This window comes from Nansenia antarctica (assembly GCF_963989245.1).
Source record: "Nansenia antarctica genome assembly, chromosome: 9".
NCBI classification, from domain to species: domain Eukaryota; kingdom Metazoa; phylum Chordata; class Actinopteri; order Argentiniformes; family Microstomatidae; genus Nansenia; species Nansenia antarctica.
Genome location: NC_137679.1, coordinates 1,677,849 through 1,695,427, shown reverse-complemented (window position 1 = coordinate 1,695,427; position 17,579 = coordinate 1,677,849). Strand labels below are relative to the sequence as shown.

Here is a 17,579-nt window from a genome sequence, read left to right as displayed (position 1 = left end):
CAAGCTGCAGCTGGACCGCGTGTCTGCGGAGAAGCTCTCCCTGCTGGAGGAGACCCAGCGCCTGGGGGGGGACAGGACCGTCCTCAGGCAGCAGCTCAGACAGCTGACCGAGGACAACGTCAACGTCAAAGAGAAGTAAGAGGCTTGAGGTGCGGTACGCTGTGGTACGCTATGTGTGACACGGTCTAATGTTTTGGTCCTCATGTCGGGATCCGATGTAATGATCTGACTTTTCTTTCGAGAAATTTGAATACATTTCCCCGTTGTTGAAAATCAACGACACGTCGCTAGTCAGCTAACACAGCTTGTTTTGTGAGCCTGCTAACAATGTACGATAGTGTTGTAGTTAACTAGGTAACAATGTAAAGTAGTGTTCTAGTTAACTAGGTAACAATGTAAAGTAGTGTTCTAGTTAACTAGGTAACAATGTAAAGTAGTGTTCTAGTTAACTAGGTAACAATGTAAAGTAGTGTTCTAGTTAACTAGGTAACAATGTAAAGTAGTGTTGTAGTTAACTAGGTAACAATGTAAAGTAGTGTTGTAGTTAACTAGGTAACAATGTAAATTAGTGTTCTAGTTAACTAGGTAACAATGTAAAGTAGTGTTCTAGTTAACTAGGTAACAATGTAAAGTAGTGTTCTAGTTAACTAGGTAGCAGTGGGGATTACTCACCCAATCCATTGCGTTGTTGCAGTATTCTGGCTCGACTAGCGAGTTTGTGTTGTGATTCTCAACAACGTTGAAACGTAGTTCCGTGTTTCAAAAGAAAAGTCTGAACATTTTGATTGGTTGCCGACATGCGGACCAAATGACCAGACTGTGTCACATATGCCAAGGATTTAATTCTATGCATCACAACAGTCAAATAAGGCAGCTCTACCTCCTGCGTGGATCGGAATGGGGATCCTAACCAGGGTATCCGTGGTGTCTTGAAAAGTATTAAAAGTTGATAAATCAGTTTTGGGAAAATCAAGACCCTTAATAAGTATTAAAAAGTCTTATCACGATTTTATGAGGTCTTGAATTTTATAGGTATTTTTCTGAATTAGACTCTGTCCAAAGAGTTTGAGTCCTAAAAACCTTTAGTAAAAGTTTGTGAATTTATTAGTTGTATTAAAAAACAAAGATGAACCGGAAATTCTGTTGCATGATAGTGGTCTAGTCTATTGCAAACTAAACCTGTTAAGTTAAAGGTGTCACTGATGTAAACGGTTACAGCTCGAAGTGGCGGTGAGGTCTGGAAAAATATTGACACGGTCTTTAAAAAGTCTTAGAAATGTATTGAAATTAACCTCAAGATTCCTGTATATATATATATATACCCTGCTAATAAACAAACAAACAAAATATGATCATATATGTTCCTCTGTTTAGGGAGGTGTATCATGTCTGTTCCTGTTTAGGGAGGTGTGTTCCAGGTGTATCATGTCTGTTCCTCTGTTTAGGGAGGTGATCTCCAGGCGTATCATGTCTGTTCCTCTGTTTAGGGAGGTGATCATATCTGTTCCTCTGTTTAGGGAGGTGATCATGTCTGTTCCTCTGTTTAGGGAGGTGATCTCCAGGCGCAGGGCGGTGGAGGCGGAGGAGCAGGGGGAGCAGGCGGCCCGCAGGCAGCAGGAGGCGGAGCGGGGGAGGAGCCTGGCGGAGAGGGGGAGGCAGGAGCGCACGGAGGAGTGTCTGAGCTGGAGGGAGAAGCACCAGGGCCTGGCGGACCTCCTCAGGGCCCAGGACGACCTCCGCGCTCAGAGGCAGAACAAGGCTGTTAGTCAGAACCCCTCTGCCCCTCTCTCCTTCTCTCCACCCTTCTGTCCTTCTCTCCTTTCCTTCTCTCCTTTTGTCCTTCTCTCCTCCTCTCCTTCTCAGACACATGATTAATTAAGGTTGTAATCAGGTATACTCACAGTGATCGCCGTGGCATTGCAATAATGAGTGCTGCTGCCATCTAGTGGTCTGTGGCTTAACACACAGTACTCAAGTTGTGAAAGAAAACCAGGGGGGATGGTGGATTTTTATCATATGGGGACAATTTTAGCATCCCCACAGCGTCAGTGACTTCAGTGTCAGTGACTTGGTATACAAATGTCATTGCATGTGTGCGTGCCCCCCCCCCCCCCCCCCCCGCCCACAGTATTTTACTCAATATGCGCAAAACTAAATGTTGAAATAGCAGTAATACCACATTCATTTATAAAATGACATAAGGGATGGAAGGGGGGATGGCAGTTTTAAGAACAGATTGAGTTCAAGGGAATATCAAGCATGTGCTTTGATCTGTCTGTGTGTATATCTGTTGAAGTGTATGGATGTTTTCTCCCCTCAGTGTCAAGCCAACATCAAGAGCTATTTCCTGTGCATGACGGAGAGTGACCAGAGGGTTAAGATCCTAAAGAACCAAGACGGCACCCCCAGGAACTTTACGGTGAGAGGAAACCCAGTGGTTCATTTCACAAGGTTAAGTATGAATGATGTAGTGCAGAATTACACATGTTTCACTCCTTGCCCTGCTAGCCTCTCTCTCTCTCTCTGTCTCTCTCTGTCTCTGCTACTCTGTCACTCTGTCCCTCTCTCTCTCTCTCTCTCTCTCTCTCTCTCTCTCTCTCTCTCTGCTACTCTGCACCTACAGTGGCAAGAGAACGTAAGTGAACCCTTTGGAACTACCTGCATTTATGTATAAATTTGTCTTAAAATATGATCTGATCATCTAAGTTACAATAATGAACAAACAATATCTGTTTTTAACTAATAACGTACACATTATTGTACTGTTCTTGTCCATATTGAATACATCATACAAACATTCACAGAGTTCGTTGGAAAAAGTATGCGAGTATGCACCTAGGCTAATGACTTCTACACAAGCTAATTGGAGGTAGGAGTTGGCAAACCTGGATTCCAGTCAATGAAACAAGATGAGGAGGTGTCGGTTAGAGATACTTTGCCTTGTAAAAAACACTGAAACATTTTGAGTTTCCTGTTCACAAGCATCTGCTGATGTGAGCCATGCCTAGACCTAGAGTTGTTGATCCGCATAAAGCTGGAAAGGATTAAAAAAATTAATCTCAAAGAGCTTTAGATATTCAACAGTTCACAGACAAAATGTCTGTAAGTGGAGACGCTTTAGTACTGTGGCTACTCTCCCTAGAGCTGGGCGCCCAGCCAAGACGACTCCAAAGGCACAAGGCAGAATGCACAGTGAGGAGAAAAAGAACCCTAGAGTAACAGCTAAAGGCTTGAATTAATTATTGTAAGTGGTTAACATCTCTGTTCATGACTCTACCATACGTAACATTAAGCATTTTTGGCATTTAGCAGACGCCTTATTCCAAAGGGACTTAACAATCGATACATTTGACTAAAGCAAGTGAATCATCAATCCACCAGTCGTAGCAGGAAGAGTAATCTAGCTCCACTTACTTTTTCCACCAGCACTGTCTGTGGATGTTTAATGGATGTGTTCAACAAAGACACGAACGATTATAATTGTTTGTGTGTTATTAGCTTTAAAGCACATTTTGTTGGTCTATACTTGTCTTGACTTAGACAAAGATCATATCACATTTTATGACCAACTAATGCAGAAAATTAGGTAATTCCAAAGTAGTTCTTCCTTGTCCGCATCTCATACAAGACACATTTTAAACACTGTGAAGTCCTATATAGAAACGCTGATATCAGTGTACTGTGAAACTCTACAATGTTTTTACCTCAGTGTTTATTACTCATGTCATTGGTGTCAGGAGGGGGATCCAGTTTACATCTCTACACCAGAGCCTGGTGGGGCGGAGGACGCTGACAGCAGGTAACCAGAACAGCCAACAGGCATCGAACCCATTGGTCAAACATATAAACTCCTCAAAAAAAGTTGAAGCTCAAAACGAGAGTGAATACCAACAGAAGAATATTGCAGGGGATTTTGGCAAATATTTTTGGGCAGCTATCCACACGTTTAGCTGTGTTGCTCATTCCACGAATGCATGAGCCTTACAAGTTGTACCTCGTTGTAAAGGTGACTAATCAGGCTTTCCAACGATATAAAACACAATACCAATTGGTATTATTAAAGGGGAGGAATAATCAACAGAAAATAACATTTCTGAACTTTTTTCTTTTTTTAGGAGTTTAGTATAGCAGTGTGCTGGCATTAAAATAAACTTGAAGGCACTTTGTTTCACTTCAGCGTACTGAAGTCTATTGACCATAAACATCGATGTTGTGGGATGTTTTTAACGTTCACGTGTAATGGCTTCCTTCTCCAGGAGCATGTTGAGAGTGTCGGCCCCGCGGGCCGGGAAGGACCTGGGGCCGTCCCACTTCGGGGATCTGTCTCCTATGGGCGGGGGGGAGACGCCCGAGGCCGGCCCCCCCCGGAGGAGCAGGAAGGTGGTGGACTACTTCTGGATCCCAACAGACGAAGAATGATGATGAAGTCCACGTTCACAGTTCACCACATTCCTCAACCCCCGCTTTTACAACATTAAAATGGTTAGAAAGTGCAACTTCTCTGCCTTCAGAAACTGTTGGAATGTTTGCGATTGCACATATAGTTCAAGAATTACGACAGTTTGAACGAGTTTAGCAGACAGGAAGATGGGGTTAGGGGTAGGGGAGGTTGTATGCGTGGGAGAACAGGTAGGTTTTGAGGTGGGATTTAAAAGTGGAGAGTGATGGTGAGTCTGAGTGGTTGAGGGAGAGTTCCAGAGGTGGGGTGCAGCTCGTGAAAAGACACGGTCTCCGAAGCCTTTGAGTTGAGGGTGGGACAGTGAGGGGAACCGGGGATGAGGATCGGAGGGTACGGGTAGGGGAGAAGGAGGTCAGTCAGGTAAGGGGGGGGCCAGGCTATGGAGGGCTTTGTATGTGAGGAGGAGTACTTGAATGTGGAATGGAATATACCATTAATTAACTACTGTGCTAACTTTTACTAGCAATCATAACACGGACATCTTCAAAAACGACGAGTGTCTCCAGCTTTGTTTACATTCTGCAGTTTGAGAGGGACGGACATTCATAACGCATAACAGTGCAACTGTTAAAAGGACTACAAAATACAGTTTCAGTGCTCAAGTATTGGACTTTATTGACAGTGAAGCAATAGAGGTGCACAATACTCATCACTTGAATAACAACATGATAAATCCATTGCCTTCTACATACACATGTCTCCTGAGCACAGCGGCTAATTTTGTTGGGCAAAGGAAAACAGACTTAATTTCTCATGATTCGTTTTAAGACTCCGTAGTTGGGCTCTTTTAACAAGCCGTTCTCATGTTTACGAGGGAAAGCTCAATGCAAGATTACTCACTCATGTCAAACTTTTATTTGCCAATTAAAAAGACAGGATAAAATTACCGTGGTTACACATTTCTTTCTGGTTCCGGACAAAATGGTGCAATTTAACAGGGCACATATACATTGTCACTCAATATGCTGGGGAGAAAATATTCCTGAATCTCTCCTCATAGGTATGTTGTTACAAGTAAAAGGGCTGGGGGGGAGGGGGGTTACATTGGTGAGTTGTCCAATGTTCGTTTAAAAAGTGACCTTTTTCTTCAGTCATCAACACTAGTAAACCAGATCAGGAGCTTCATTGGAAGTTCCAATTAAATGGTTAGAATTGTGCAAGTACACCAGGATTTTATTTATTTATTTTTTAATCAAAGAACTGCAATTGCTTGAGCTTTCAAGGGTCGTTTCCTTTCATAAAGATGATGTCATTATCCCAGCACAAATAAACAAAGCCCATCTAGCTAAGGAGGTAGAAACAGGCAGCACACCAATGATTACAGTTCTCTAGGATATTGTAACAAGTGAAGGATAACAGAGGGAAGGGGCGTCTCTAATAGCCGTACTAGGAGGGAACGTTCTAGAATGTTCAACAACTAGAATGTTCTAGAATGTTCAACAACTAGAATGTTCTAGAACGTACTAGAACACAGAAAGGTAACATGCTCCTCAAACAACAGGGCATTGAAGAGCACTTTGGTTTTTTAAATATATTGGAGAATAGGGTTTCCTTGGGCAAGCCTTGGTTGACCCAAGCCCCATTAAGTCCATGGTAGGTTTAGCCATGGCACATGTTTCTCTCTAGATTGGACATTCTCTCTCGTACCTTTTGGATGTCCTTTTGGAAAATACTTGAGCTTGTATACTAGGTGTGATGTACAAACATTATTTTTGAGAGGGATTTAAAAAATCAATCGAAAAACGCAATACTGGGGGGGGGGGGGGATGAGGAAATAACCGCCAAACTAACGACACTGTCACAGTAAGAGAGCAAAAACAAAGATGGTGGTCGAGCCAGTCCAGAGGTTAAAATCATGTCGCAAAAAAACTGGACATAACCCCAAAAAAACAATCAAACCATTAAGCAACAGGGTGAAATGACGCTTCTCAGCCTATAATACAAGAGGAGGCGTGAGTTATGTATGTAAGGGCTAACCGAAACAGATGGTACATGATCTAATGCCCTGATAAAGAAGCTTGGCTTTATAATTTGCGAGACGTAAGCAGCCGAGTGCCGTAGGGCAGTGGTTAGGGTAGGAGGGTTTAATAGGGAAGTTAACATGGCTGTAAGTCAAGGTAGGTCGTCTCTTTTACACTATGGTGGCTGGGTCCGGTTGGGTTCTCAATCCGCCTCCTCTTCTGACTCCTCCTCCTCTGCTGTCTCCAGCCACGTTAGCCACTGGTTGACCTAGCGAGAGAGAAGAGGGAGGGTGGGATGGAGAGAGAGAGAGAGAAGAGGGAGGGTGGAGAGAGAGAGAAAAGGGGGGGGTGGAGAGAGAGAGAGAAAAGGGGGGGTGGAATGGAGAGAGAGAGAGAGAGAAGGGGAGGGTGGAATGGAGAGAGAGAAGGGGAGGGTGGAGAGAGAGAGAGAGAAGGGGAGGGTGGAGAGAGAGAGAGAGAAGGGGAGGGTGGAGAGAGAGAGAGAGAAGGGGAGGGTGGAGAGAGAGAGAAGGGGGGGTGGGAGAGAGAGAGGGAGGGAGTTGTGTGGTCAGTAGGGGTGCAACGGTTCTCGGTCTTGTATTGACCCGTACGGTCCGCCATCCACGATTCAAAACACTAGTGAACCCTGGAGGTTTTCGGTTTACGCTGCGTTTCATTGGAAGTCGGAGGTGGAGTTGGTCAGGAACGCAGTTGCTTCTTGTTCAAATGTTTGTTCATGGCGAGCGGAGTTGAGAACACGGCAACAGTTTGAGGAAGCCCCGGATTGCTACAAATCTGCGTTGTGGGGGTCGTTCATTCTGGTTTTGGCATTGAATACAGCGATGATGAGGGAACGAAAACAGTGAACCGAAACGCGTGTCGCAGAAATGCTTCACGCGTGTCGTATATCCGCATAATGTGTATATAAGCTACAGCTGTAATGGCTTAAGTGCATTTTTACTTTCATTTCTTCCTCCTATACCAGTAGTCAAGCCTAAGAGGGACTTTTACATTTGTAAGTAATATTTATATTATACAAACATATAACATTATACCACTCACATTCTGGAATGTGTCTAAATGTTAAAGTTTCATAAGTATAAGCTAAATAAAGTAATAATAATAATTCATTGAATTTATATAGCGCTTTTCCGAGGCTCAAAGACGCTGACAATATGGGGGATACGGAAAACACAAAAACAACAAGTAACATGGAACACAGAGTCAGCGAACGGGGAGGGGGTGGTAGGGGCAGGGGAGGTGGTTAGGGGTATGCATATCAGGGGGGAGGTTGTATGCGTGTCAAGGGGGGAGGGGGGCGGGGGCGCCGGGATGGGGGAGATGGCTAGGGGTAGGGGAGGTTGTAGGCATGGGAGAACAGGTAGGTTTTGAGGTGGGATTTAAAAGTGAGGAGTGAGGGTGAGTCTCTCAGTGGTTGGGGGAGAGAGTTTCCAGAGGCGGGGTGCAGCTCGTGAAAAGGCACGGTGACCGAAGCCTTTGAGTTTTGAGGGTGGGACAGTGAGGGGAACAATGGATGAGGATCGGAGGGTACGGGTAGGGCGGTGGGGGAGAAGGAGGTCAGTCAGGTAAGGGGGGGCCAGGCTATGGAGGGCTTTGTATGCGAGGATGAGGATTTTGAATTGGATGCGTTCTTTGATGGGGAGCCAGTGGAGAGAGTGGAGGACAGGAGTGATGTGGTCACGGGAGCAGGTGTTTGAAAGGAGGCGTGCAGCAGAGTTTTGGACCATCTGGAGTCTATGGAGGGAGCGGGAGGTGATGCCGGTGAGTAGGGAGTTGCAGTAGTCAAGGCGGGAGGAGATGAAGGCGTGGATGAGGGATTCAGCAGCGGGCGGGGAGAGGCAGTGTCTGATTTTTGCTATGTTGCGGAGGTGGAAGTAGGAGGTCTTGACGATGGAGCTGACGTGGGGATCAAATGAGAGGGTGGGGTCCAGGATGAAGCCGAGGTTGCGAGCCAGGGGGGAGGGGGTGATGGTAGTGTCATCAATGGTGAGTGTGATGGGTCCGGTTTTATTGAGGGTGGATTTGGTGCCGAGTAACGTTTGTAAATACATAGTAGCATTTTCTTTCTCCTTAAGCACAAAACACATACCGAAACCGTGACTCAAACCGAGGTTCATACCGAACTGTGGGCCAACTGAACCGGCATCTCAGGCCTGTGCAGACCACTAGTGGTGACCTCGATCGAGGCATTTTTTAAATTTGTTTTTCAGATTTTATCCCTTTTTCACCCAATTTGGTATCCAATTGAACCCATCCTAGCATCCAATTATCCCCTGCCTATTGTGTAGGATCCGCCGCACGACCCCGTGGCCGGCAGCCCCAGAGGAGATCGCCAGGCAGACTAGCTGATTGGCTCCTCGAGACCAGCACCGTTATTCCGGCACCCTGGGGGCGCTGTTGCGCGACGGATCCTTATCCGGAAATAGTCCTATACCGCCCTCTGGAGCGGCCGCTCAATATGCCGCTCCCTGTGTGCCTCGGCCATATCCGGGTCTGGCGAGACCGGGATTCGTTCCCAGTCCCCGGTGGGCAGCTTGCACTAGTGGCTAGTGCTTAGACCGCTACGCCACCGCGGGGCCATTTTTTTTAAACACCACTTTTAAAAAGTGAAGGCCTTTTAAAATTACCTGGAATAAAGCTTTTCCTTTTCCAGGGAATTCTTGGGTGATATCTTCTTTCCATGCGAGGAAGGCTTCTTCTTCTATTATCTCCATGTCATAGAAGTGGACATAGTAGCGCAGCAGCATGCCTGGAAACACAACATTTAGATTATTTTACTTTCAATTAGGGGTGGGCATCGACGATCGATAATTGATCGATAAGGATCTTGGTCGATCACAAAATAAAACATTTGGTCGATCACAAAAAAAAATTTTGTTTTTGTTTTTTTGGTTTTGTGGTCGACCAAATGTTTTATTTTGTGATCGACCAAGATCCTTATCGATCAATTATCGATCGTCGATGCCCACCCCTACTTTCAATACTTTTTTCTGAGTAGGGCAGTCCCACTCATTTGGTGTGTTTTCTTCATTGTATTGGACATATACAGTGAAGACAGACAGGAAAAGTAAGGAGATGGGAGAGAGAGAGAGGGCATGGGCCGGATTCCAACCCATACCGACAACCATTTAGTTTTTAACCAGAATAGACAAGAGCTAAAAACCCCCCAAAGTAACCCAGAACATTCAGCCTTTTTAATATCCGAGCTGAAGAATAACAGCCAATCAACAGGAAAGAAAATGAACGACAGTTCAACAGGAAACCGTTGACGTGAGTGTGGGGGGGGGGGGCTGAGGGGACTGTAGGTGGAGGTACCCACCTTTGGGGGGGACAGAGGGGGCTGTAGGTGGAGGAACCCACCTTTGGGGGGGACTGGGGGGGCTGTAGGTGGAGGAACCCACCTTTGGGGGGAGGCTGAGGGTCGGGGGGGGGGGGGGGGGGGGTGTACCCACCTTTGGGGAAGCTGCTGGCGTTGCAGTGCACCTGCAGGGCGTAGAGGGCGCTGACTTGCAGCTGGGTGTGGTCGTGCAGGAACTTCTGCATGACGGGTTTGAAGGAGAGCAGCAGCGCCTTCTCCTGGTCCAGGTGCTCCTTGGAGGGCTCCTCTCCCTCCTCCAGACACACCTCGTGGGAGATGAACTGCAGGAAGCTGGAGGGAGGCAGGGAGGGAGAGAGAGAGACACACACACACACATACACGTTTAAGTGTCAGTCCAATAAATACTATTTGATTGCGTATCACAGTTTTTCCAGATTTGGACCAAAGATGATGACATTAGCATCAAGTATGAAAGACATCATGATGTGTCTGTGTGTGTCTGTCTCTCTGTCGAGCCTTATCAGGGGCCCATTCCACTAAGGTCGATTATCTTCTAAGCCTCGATAAAGTTCTAAGCCTCGATAATGTTAGCTTGCGTTCGGTTCCATCAATGTGGCTCAAATAATTCGCTGCTTGGTTGAGCTCCTTCTGAGTCAGATATAATTAGCCTGGTCGCGACCAGGCTAAAACACTGGCTAAAGTAAGACGCGCGTCAAAAAAGGCTCACAGGCGGAAACTACATCCCGAACGACAGTTCCTCTTTTAGGAAATATTAGTTCCCACTTCACACGAAATAGATAGATGGATAGGTTGACTGTGTGATAGATAGATAATTGGATATTTTAAAAGTGTGATCGATCGATAGATAGTTTGATTGTGTGATAGATAACTTGATATTTTGAAAGTGTGATAGATCGATAGATCAATAAATAAAAGAGTGTAAAAAATAAAAAAAGTAATTGTTTCAACTTGCATTGCTGTCATCACAGCGTCTGGCTGGCGCAGTGGTTAAGGCAGCCAGCTAGAGTTCCGAAGGTTGCGTGTTCGAGACTTGACTAAGTTATATATATATTTTTTTTTTTTTACATTTAACCGAAGCCTTCATGCAAAGGCTTAAACACCATTGTAATCGTGTCAGTTCTTGTAAATTAGCCTGCACCATCATTTTATAGCCTACATACTTTTTTAGATGAGATTTTAGATTAGATTCAGACAACGAAATGCAGTAAAAAGTGTGTCCGAAGAGGGATTCGAACCACCGTCTAAAAATGACGAATAAATACCACGGCAGCGGTCGGTACCACTAGGCCATTGTGGCGATATGACGGTTTGTAGCCTGCTGCTGATATCACCACAGTAGTAATATTCATTTATTAAAATATGAACATAACAATAACTGGGGCTAGTATGACCTACGCATTTAATCGGTCAGCAATTTCTTGCCAAATAATTTCCCTCGCCTTGTTAATTGCGGCAGTATTGCACTATTTTACATCTTATTTTTCCGTCTTCATAAAGATCAATAATTCGGAATGCTGCGCAAATGTAGAACCCCTGCAGAGTGGAGTATCTTCATTTCGACAGATCGACTCTTCGGGGCTCTCACCTGAGGCTTGAATTCCAATCCCGAGTTGCCTGATCGCCGCATTTATTTCAATCGCCGATATACTAAGCCACCTTTAGTGGAACGGCCCCCTGAACACAAGCATCTGTCCTGAGGCTGAACTGTGTTGTATTTTATTTTTATTTTTTACAAAGAGTCCCAATTTCGAGCACCTGGGAAGTGGTGTGTCGGCCAAACCAACTCATTTGGGTTTTTATTTAGACCAGTGGTTCTCAAACCTCTCCTCGGCGACACCCAGCAATCATGCTTTGTACTTGATTAGTTGAATCAGGCGTGCTTGGTGGTGGAACAGATCAAATACGTGGAGCGGCTGGGGGTCCGAGAGGAGAGGTTTGAGAACCACGTGGTTTTAGACCACCAGTGTTGTTGTAGGTTGTGATTCCAATTAAGTGACTCCTTCTAATGGTTAGGGAGAGTACACAGTTTGTGACGTTAGAATTATAAGATTCCATCTCCATTTTTGCCATTTTTTTTTTTATTTTTTTTACATAATCTGATCCATTAGGTGTTTATTAATGCCTGTGTGATGTTATTTTTAAAATGTTGACATTTTTGAGTTAGTAATTCATAAAATACAAAGGTTCCATCTCACAAAACATAATGGAATGTAAAAACGTTGACGCTCAATATCTCTGAACTGCCCTAAACGGAGATAGAACCTTATCATTCTAAACGGAGATAGAACCTCATCATTCTAAACGGAGATAGAACCTTATCATTCTAAACGGAGATAGAACCTCATCATTCTAAACGGAGATAGAACCTCATCATTCTAAGCTCACGAGTTGCATCATGAATATGACTGATATAATAATAATAAATCTCCGGGAGCCTAACCTAGTCATGAGGATGTTGACGAAGCCCTTGTCGGTGTGGAGTTTGGGGGAGATGTTGTCCTTGATCCACTTGTAGATGGCCTGGGGGGACGGGTCCGCCTGGATCTGCTTCAGCAGCTCCTTCTCCAGCTTCAGCAGCGGGAACAGGAAGCTCAGGCCCTTCCCCTCCAGGATCTCCAGCATGCGGTCCTTGTTCTGGTCGATCTCTGGGTCCCCCGGGGGAGAGAGAGAGGAGACATGGAGGGTGAACAGTCAGGGTGATGGAGGACATCCTCACGACAAGACAAACCTGCTGCTGCGCTGTTCGATAGTCTCTATTATTCCATCAGTGACTATAATTATAATAATAATAATAATTATAATACTAATACATTAGACTTATATAGCGCTTTTCTAGACACTCAGACACTTTACAAACGGAAAAGATTGACTATCTGACAAGCTTAGCATAAACCAAACACAGTTCAAGTGGGCATCAAGCATCACACCTTGGGGTAGTGGTGGTCTAGTGGATAGTGAGTTGGACTGGTGATCGGAAGGTTGTGAGTTCAAAATCCCTTAGCCCTCAAGTGACTCCAGAGGGGAAGGTCCCTGTAATTCATCATTTTAAATCGCGTTGGATTAAAAGTGTCTGCTAAATGGCGAATTCTAAAATTCTAGTTCAATACAATGTTGTCCTTTGCTATGAAAGGGACTGGACATTCGTGTCGCAAGAAAACAAACAAAATCGTTCTCAGTTTCAGCGCAATTCATCTTTTTCCTCACCCCCAGTCAGAACAGCTACAGTGACTGCGTTTACATGCACACCATATTCCGATTAAGGTCAATATTCAGGTTATTGTAATATTCTGAATAAGGTGTTCAGATACAGGAAAAAGATAGGATATTTATAGCATAGAGTACAGCACAGTGTTTTATTGTATAGTATAGTAGTATAGTATAGTAGATAGTGTACATGGCCTTTATTTATGTAAACCAGCTTTTCCCTTTTTTATTTTACCCTTGGCTCTCTTGTTTTTAGTCTTTTTTCCAAGCACCAGGGGAGCCCCCCCTCCTAAATTTCGTTGTATGGTACCTGTACTGTATTAATGACAATAAAGACCATTCATTCATTCATTCAAGCAGCAGATCTGTAGCTCCCACTACTCTGGAACAAGCAGCGCTGTATCTCCATACAGGTGTATCTCCACACAGGTCTGGGACCAGTCTGTGAGCGTATTTTGCACAATGTGTCTCGTTCAGAAACGTGAACATCTTGTCTCAGCCAACAAATAGAATCACTGAAATTCATATGTTCAGACATTTGTATTGTAAACATCATTGACAAGACAGGACACTGAACACCACATTTATTGGCGTTAACCCACAGCTTAGCCATAATGCTTGTTTCCAACATAGTCCTCCGTTAGTGTGTTCTCCTACTTGCGCTTTTGAACCACAATTTAACTCCAACACTCCTGCTGATCCACTTGGTCCTCGACATTGGAAGACAAGAGCGAGAACAAATGTCGAACGAGTGTATCGCCTTCCAGCTTATGCCGTTCACGCCAGCCAGAGCTATGCCGTCCCTAGCAACAACACAAACCTGCGGTCCCTAGCAACAACACAAACCAGGATTGCATGCTCGAGGAGAATCGAGCGTGCGCAGACTTAACTGAATATTCTGAAAAGGGTCATTAAGGTGTTTATGATGTCACAATATTCCGAATCAAACAGGCATATGCCAGGGATCTTAATCGGAATATTGCCGAATCGGAATATGGCCGTAATCCAGTTCCGTACGCGTTTACATGACTCTTGCCCGATCGGAATATTGAGCATATTCCGATTAATACACGGGGTTCCCACACCTTCTGAAACATCAAATTCAAGCACTCAAGGACTTTCAAGACTCAATTCCATCAAATTCAAGGACCCAACACGGCATAGTTTGAGACAGATCTAGAATTGATATAATAGGAACTATCCGCTCACAGACAACAATTAAAAAGAGGCTTGAATGTGTGAACACTAGATGGTCTCTTGCCTTCTCTACCACAGAACAGCAAAACAATATATTGTGAAATATGTAAAGTTAAGCAATACAGAGACGTATTTACTAGTTGACGAGGGTTAAGTAAAACATTTTTTTATATACGGTATATTTATTTTTTTTAGAGAGAGAGAGAGGGAGGGGGGGGAATTCAAGCACTTTCAATGACCCATGTCTATTTTCAAAAACTTTTAAGGCCTTGATTTTTCCCCCCTTAAATTCTGAAACTTTCAAGGATTTCAAGGACCCGTGGGAACCCTGAATACAGGAATATGGTGTGCATGTAAACACCGGTCAGGGAGACGGACAGGGAAGGAAGCCTTACCAGGTAGCATCTTCTGCATGTTGACCTTGCTCTGTTGGAAGAGGTCCGTGAGCCAATCGCGGTCCTTGAGCTTGGCGGCCTGCTGCAGGCAGAGCAGGAAGAGGGGGAAGTGGGTGCCGTTCTCCAGGGGCGCGGCCAGCTCCGCCACGCTCACCAGCTCCGCCAGGATGGCGCGCGCCGCGAACTGGGCCAGGTAGGACTTGACCAGCGGCACGTCCACCTCGATCTTGGGACACTGGTCCAGAACGCTGAGGAAGGCCTGCAGGGACAGCAGAGAGAGACTTTAAACACGGTACCTTTGGTGGCCTGGGGTGGTCCAGTGGTCCAGCACCGCGGTCTACAGTGCACACACTATACCCATGTCGGCATGGGTTAGTATCTGACCCATGCCCTGCTGACATGCCCTCTCTCTCCCTTCTTCTCCTTACTTTCCTGTCTGTCTTCACTACATCTGTCCAATAACATGAAAACTCAGGGATTTTTTTTTTACCGTTCAGACAAGGAAACCGGTAACAGTACCAGAGCGGAGGCACAGAGCTCTGTGTACTCGGGTCCCTCTCAGACAACTGCTGTTATCATTCTGAGGTTGAGACCCAACGTGAAGAGATCTACCTCAAAACACGGGAGGATGAAATTCTATTTAGCCTGTCTCACCCAAACAGGTGGTTTTAAATTCAGTCCTAAAGTTTGGTGTGTGTGTGAACCTGCATGAAGTTCTCTGCGGTGACTAGGCCCTCGGTCCTCAGAGTGTGTATGAGCGTGGAGGCGTGCTCCGTGTGTGTGTGTGTGTATACCTGCATGAAGTTCTCTGCGGTGACCAGTCCCTCGGTCCTCAGCGTGTGTATGAGGGTGTGTGTGTGTGTCTCTAGGTCTGTGTGTACCTGCATGAAGTTCTCAGCGGTGACCAGGCCCTCGGTCCTTAGCGTGTGTATGAGGGTGTGTGTGTGTGTGTGGGTACCTGCATGAAGTTCTCTGCGGTGACCAGGCCCTCGGTCCTCAGCGTGTGTGTGTGTGTGTGTGTGTGTGTCTCTAGGTCTCTGTGTGTACCTGCATGAAGTTCTCTGCGGTGACCAGGCCCTCGGTCCTCAGCGTGTGTATGAGGGTGTGTGTGTGTGTGTGTGTGTCTCTAGGTCTCTGCGTGTACCTGCATGAAGTTCTCTGCGGTGACCAGGCCCTCGGTCCTCAGCGTGTGTATGAGGGTGTGTGTGTGTGTGTGTGTACCTGCATGAAGTTCTCAGCGGTGACCAGGCCCTCGGTCCTCAGCGTGTGTATGAGGGTGCTGGCGTGCTCCTTGTCCTCGTCGGGCCGGTCCAGGGAGCAGACGATGACGCGGCTCAGCAGCTCAGGCAGGAAGTGTCTGGGCGCCTTGATCTCCCTGACGACCTCCACCGCCTCAGACAGGCTCTTACTGTTCAGGTACTCCGTCACCATCGTCTCCTGTGGAGGGGGAGGAGGAGGGAGGGTGAGAAGGAAGGGTAAATGGTAATGGACTGACTTATATAGCTATGCCTTTATCCAAAGTGCTTTACAACTACCTCTCATTCACCCACACATTCACACACCAATGGCGGTAAGCTGCCATGCAAGGCGCCGGCCCGCTCACTGGGAGCGATTTAGGGTCCAGTGTCTTGCCCAAGGACACTTCGACATGTGGCCAGCCGGGGCTCGAACCGCCGATCTGCCAACCTTGCGATCATTAGACGCCGACTCCACCTCCTGAGACACAGACGCACCAATGAGCAGAAGGAGACCTACCGTCATCTTTAGCAGCTCCTCCCTGGCGGGCGGGGGCTTCTTGCTGGTCTTGGGAGGTTTCTCCTGGATAGGAGGAGGGTTTGTTTTGAGGCCGAGCTGCGGAGGCTGGGGGACCAGAGAGGACAACGTCAACACACTAACCAGGAAAAGGAAAACTATATACATATAAATATATATAACTATATAAACTATATATATATATAACCGCAAGCGGCAATGGGGCGTGTTCCTACAGATATGCCCCCATAACCATAAATAGGGTGAGAATGACAGATAGGGGGTAGACCTACAGACAGGTTGTAGATTGACAGATAGGGGGTAGACCTACAGACAGGTTGTAGATTGACAGATAGGGGGTAGACCTACAGACAGGTTGTAGATTGACAGATATGGGGTAGACCTACAGACGGGTTGTAGATTGACAGATAGGGGGTAGACCTACAGACAGGTTGTAGATTGACAGATAGGGGGTAGACCTACAGACAGGTGGGTAGACCGCTCACCTAATACGGGCCAAGTTGAACTCATGATATACTAAGCTATGATATTATGAAGTACCCTAGGACCAGGCGCCTGTAAGGTACCAGTCACCTAATTATGGCCTGATATACATAGGCTACTATGCTATGATGATGATATACACTAAGCGTAAATACGAAAATGCATTGTGGATTAACCTTCCCCATTTAATGACCATGTCGTATAGTTTAAAGCACGTTCAACAGCTGGGGGTTAAAACAGGGACTGCCTCTCTCTTACCTGCCCCAGGGGCGGGGTCTGGGTGCGGGGGGGCTGGGCGCTGGGGGGGATCTGGGTCTGCAGCTTTGGCACTTGGTTCTTGTTGAGGAGGAACGACTGCGCTGGTCTGAGGCTGATCTGTGAGGCGGGGGAGGGGGGAGGAGGGGAGGACACAAACATAAGCATAGCGATTAGCACGGCTCCTTGAAAACAGAGAGTTCGGCCGGAGCAGAGATCACGCCCTCATCTCTCATAATCGCAGTCAACGGCCCAGATACCAGTTTGAGAGTGGAGGAGAGGAGCACAGGAAGGAGAAGGAGGAGGAGAAAAGGGAGGAGGAGAGAAAGACAAGAGACCGGCAGCAGGTTGGACTCCTCAGAATAACGCGTCTTTTTTATAATCACCGGGCATGAGTGCGTTCGTTCGGAAAGACCTAGAACAACGGCCACGTGTTTCTGACCTCGTTACGTGTTCCAAGGACATTAACACTAGAACAGCCATGGGCCATT

General features: G+C 46.1%; 1 protein-coding gene across 3 annotated transcripts in view; it reads right to left on the bottom strand.

Annotated features, from left to right (window-relative positions):
• Positions 1–6,149: 6,149 nt before the first annotated feature.
• The window catches only part of eif4g2b (eukaryotic translation initiation factor 4, gamma 2b), a 29,861-nt gene continuing 18,431 nt past the window's right edge, over positions 6,150–17,579 (bottom strand). For all 3 annotated transcript variants that reach the window (XM_080539349.1, XM_080539350.1, XM_080539351.1), the window contains 8 exons: positions 17,092–17,208; positions 16,333–16,437; positions 15,799–16,014; positions 14,578–14,836; positions 12,222–12,426; positions 9,894–10,090; positions 9,069–9,190; positions 6,150–6,688 (listed from right to left, as the gene is read on the bottom strand). In XM_080539349.1, the coding sequence (XP_080395475.1) occupies positions 6,623–6,688; positions 9,069–9,190; positions 9,894–10,090; positions 12,222–12,426; positions 14,578–14,836; positions 15,799–16,014; positions 16,333–16,437; positions 17,092–17,208 (1,287 nt within the window). In that variant the 3' untranslated portion in view covers positions 6,150–6,622. The remainder of the gene's footprint in view (positions 6,689–9,068; positions 9,191–9,893; positions 10,091–12,221; positions 12,427–14,577; positions 14,837–15,798; positions 16,015–16,332; positions 16,438–17,091; positions 17,209–17,579) is intronic.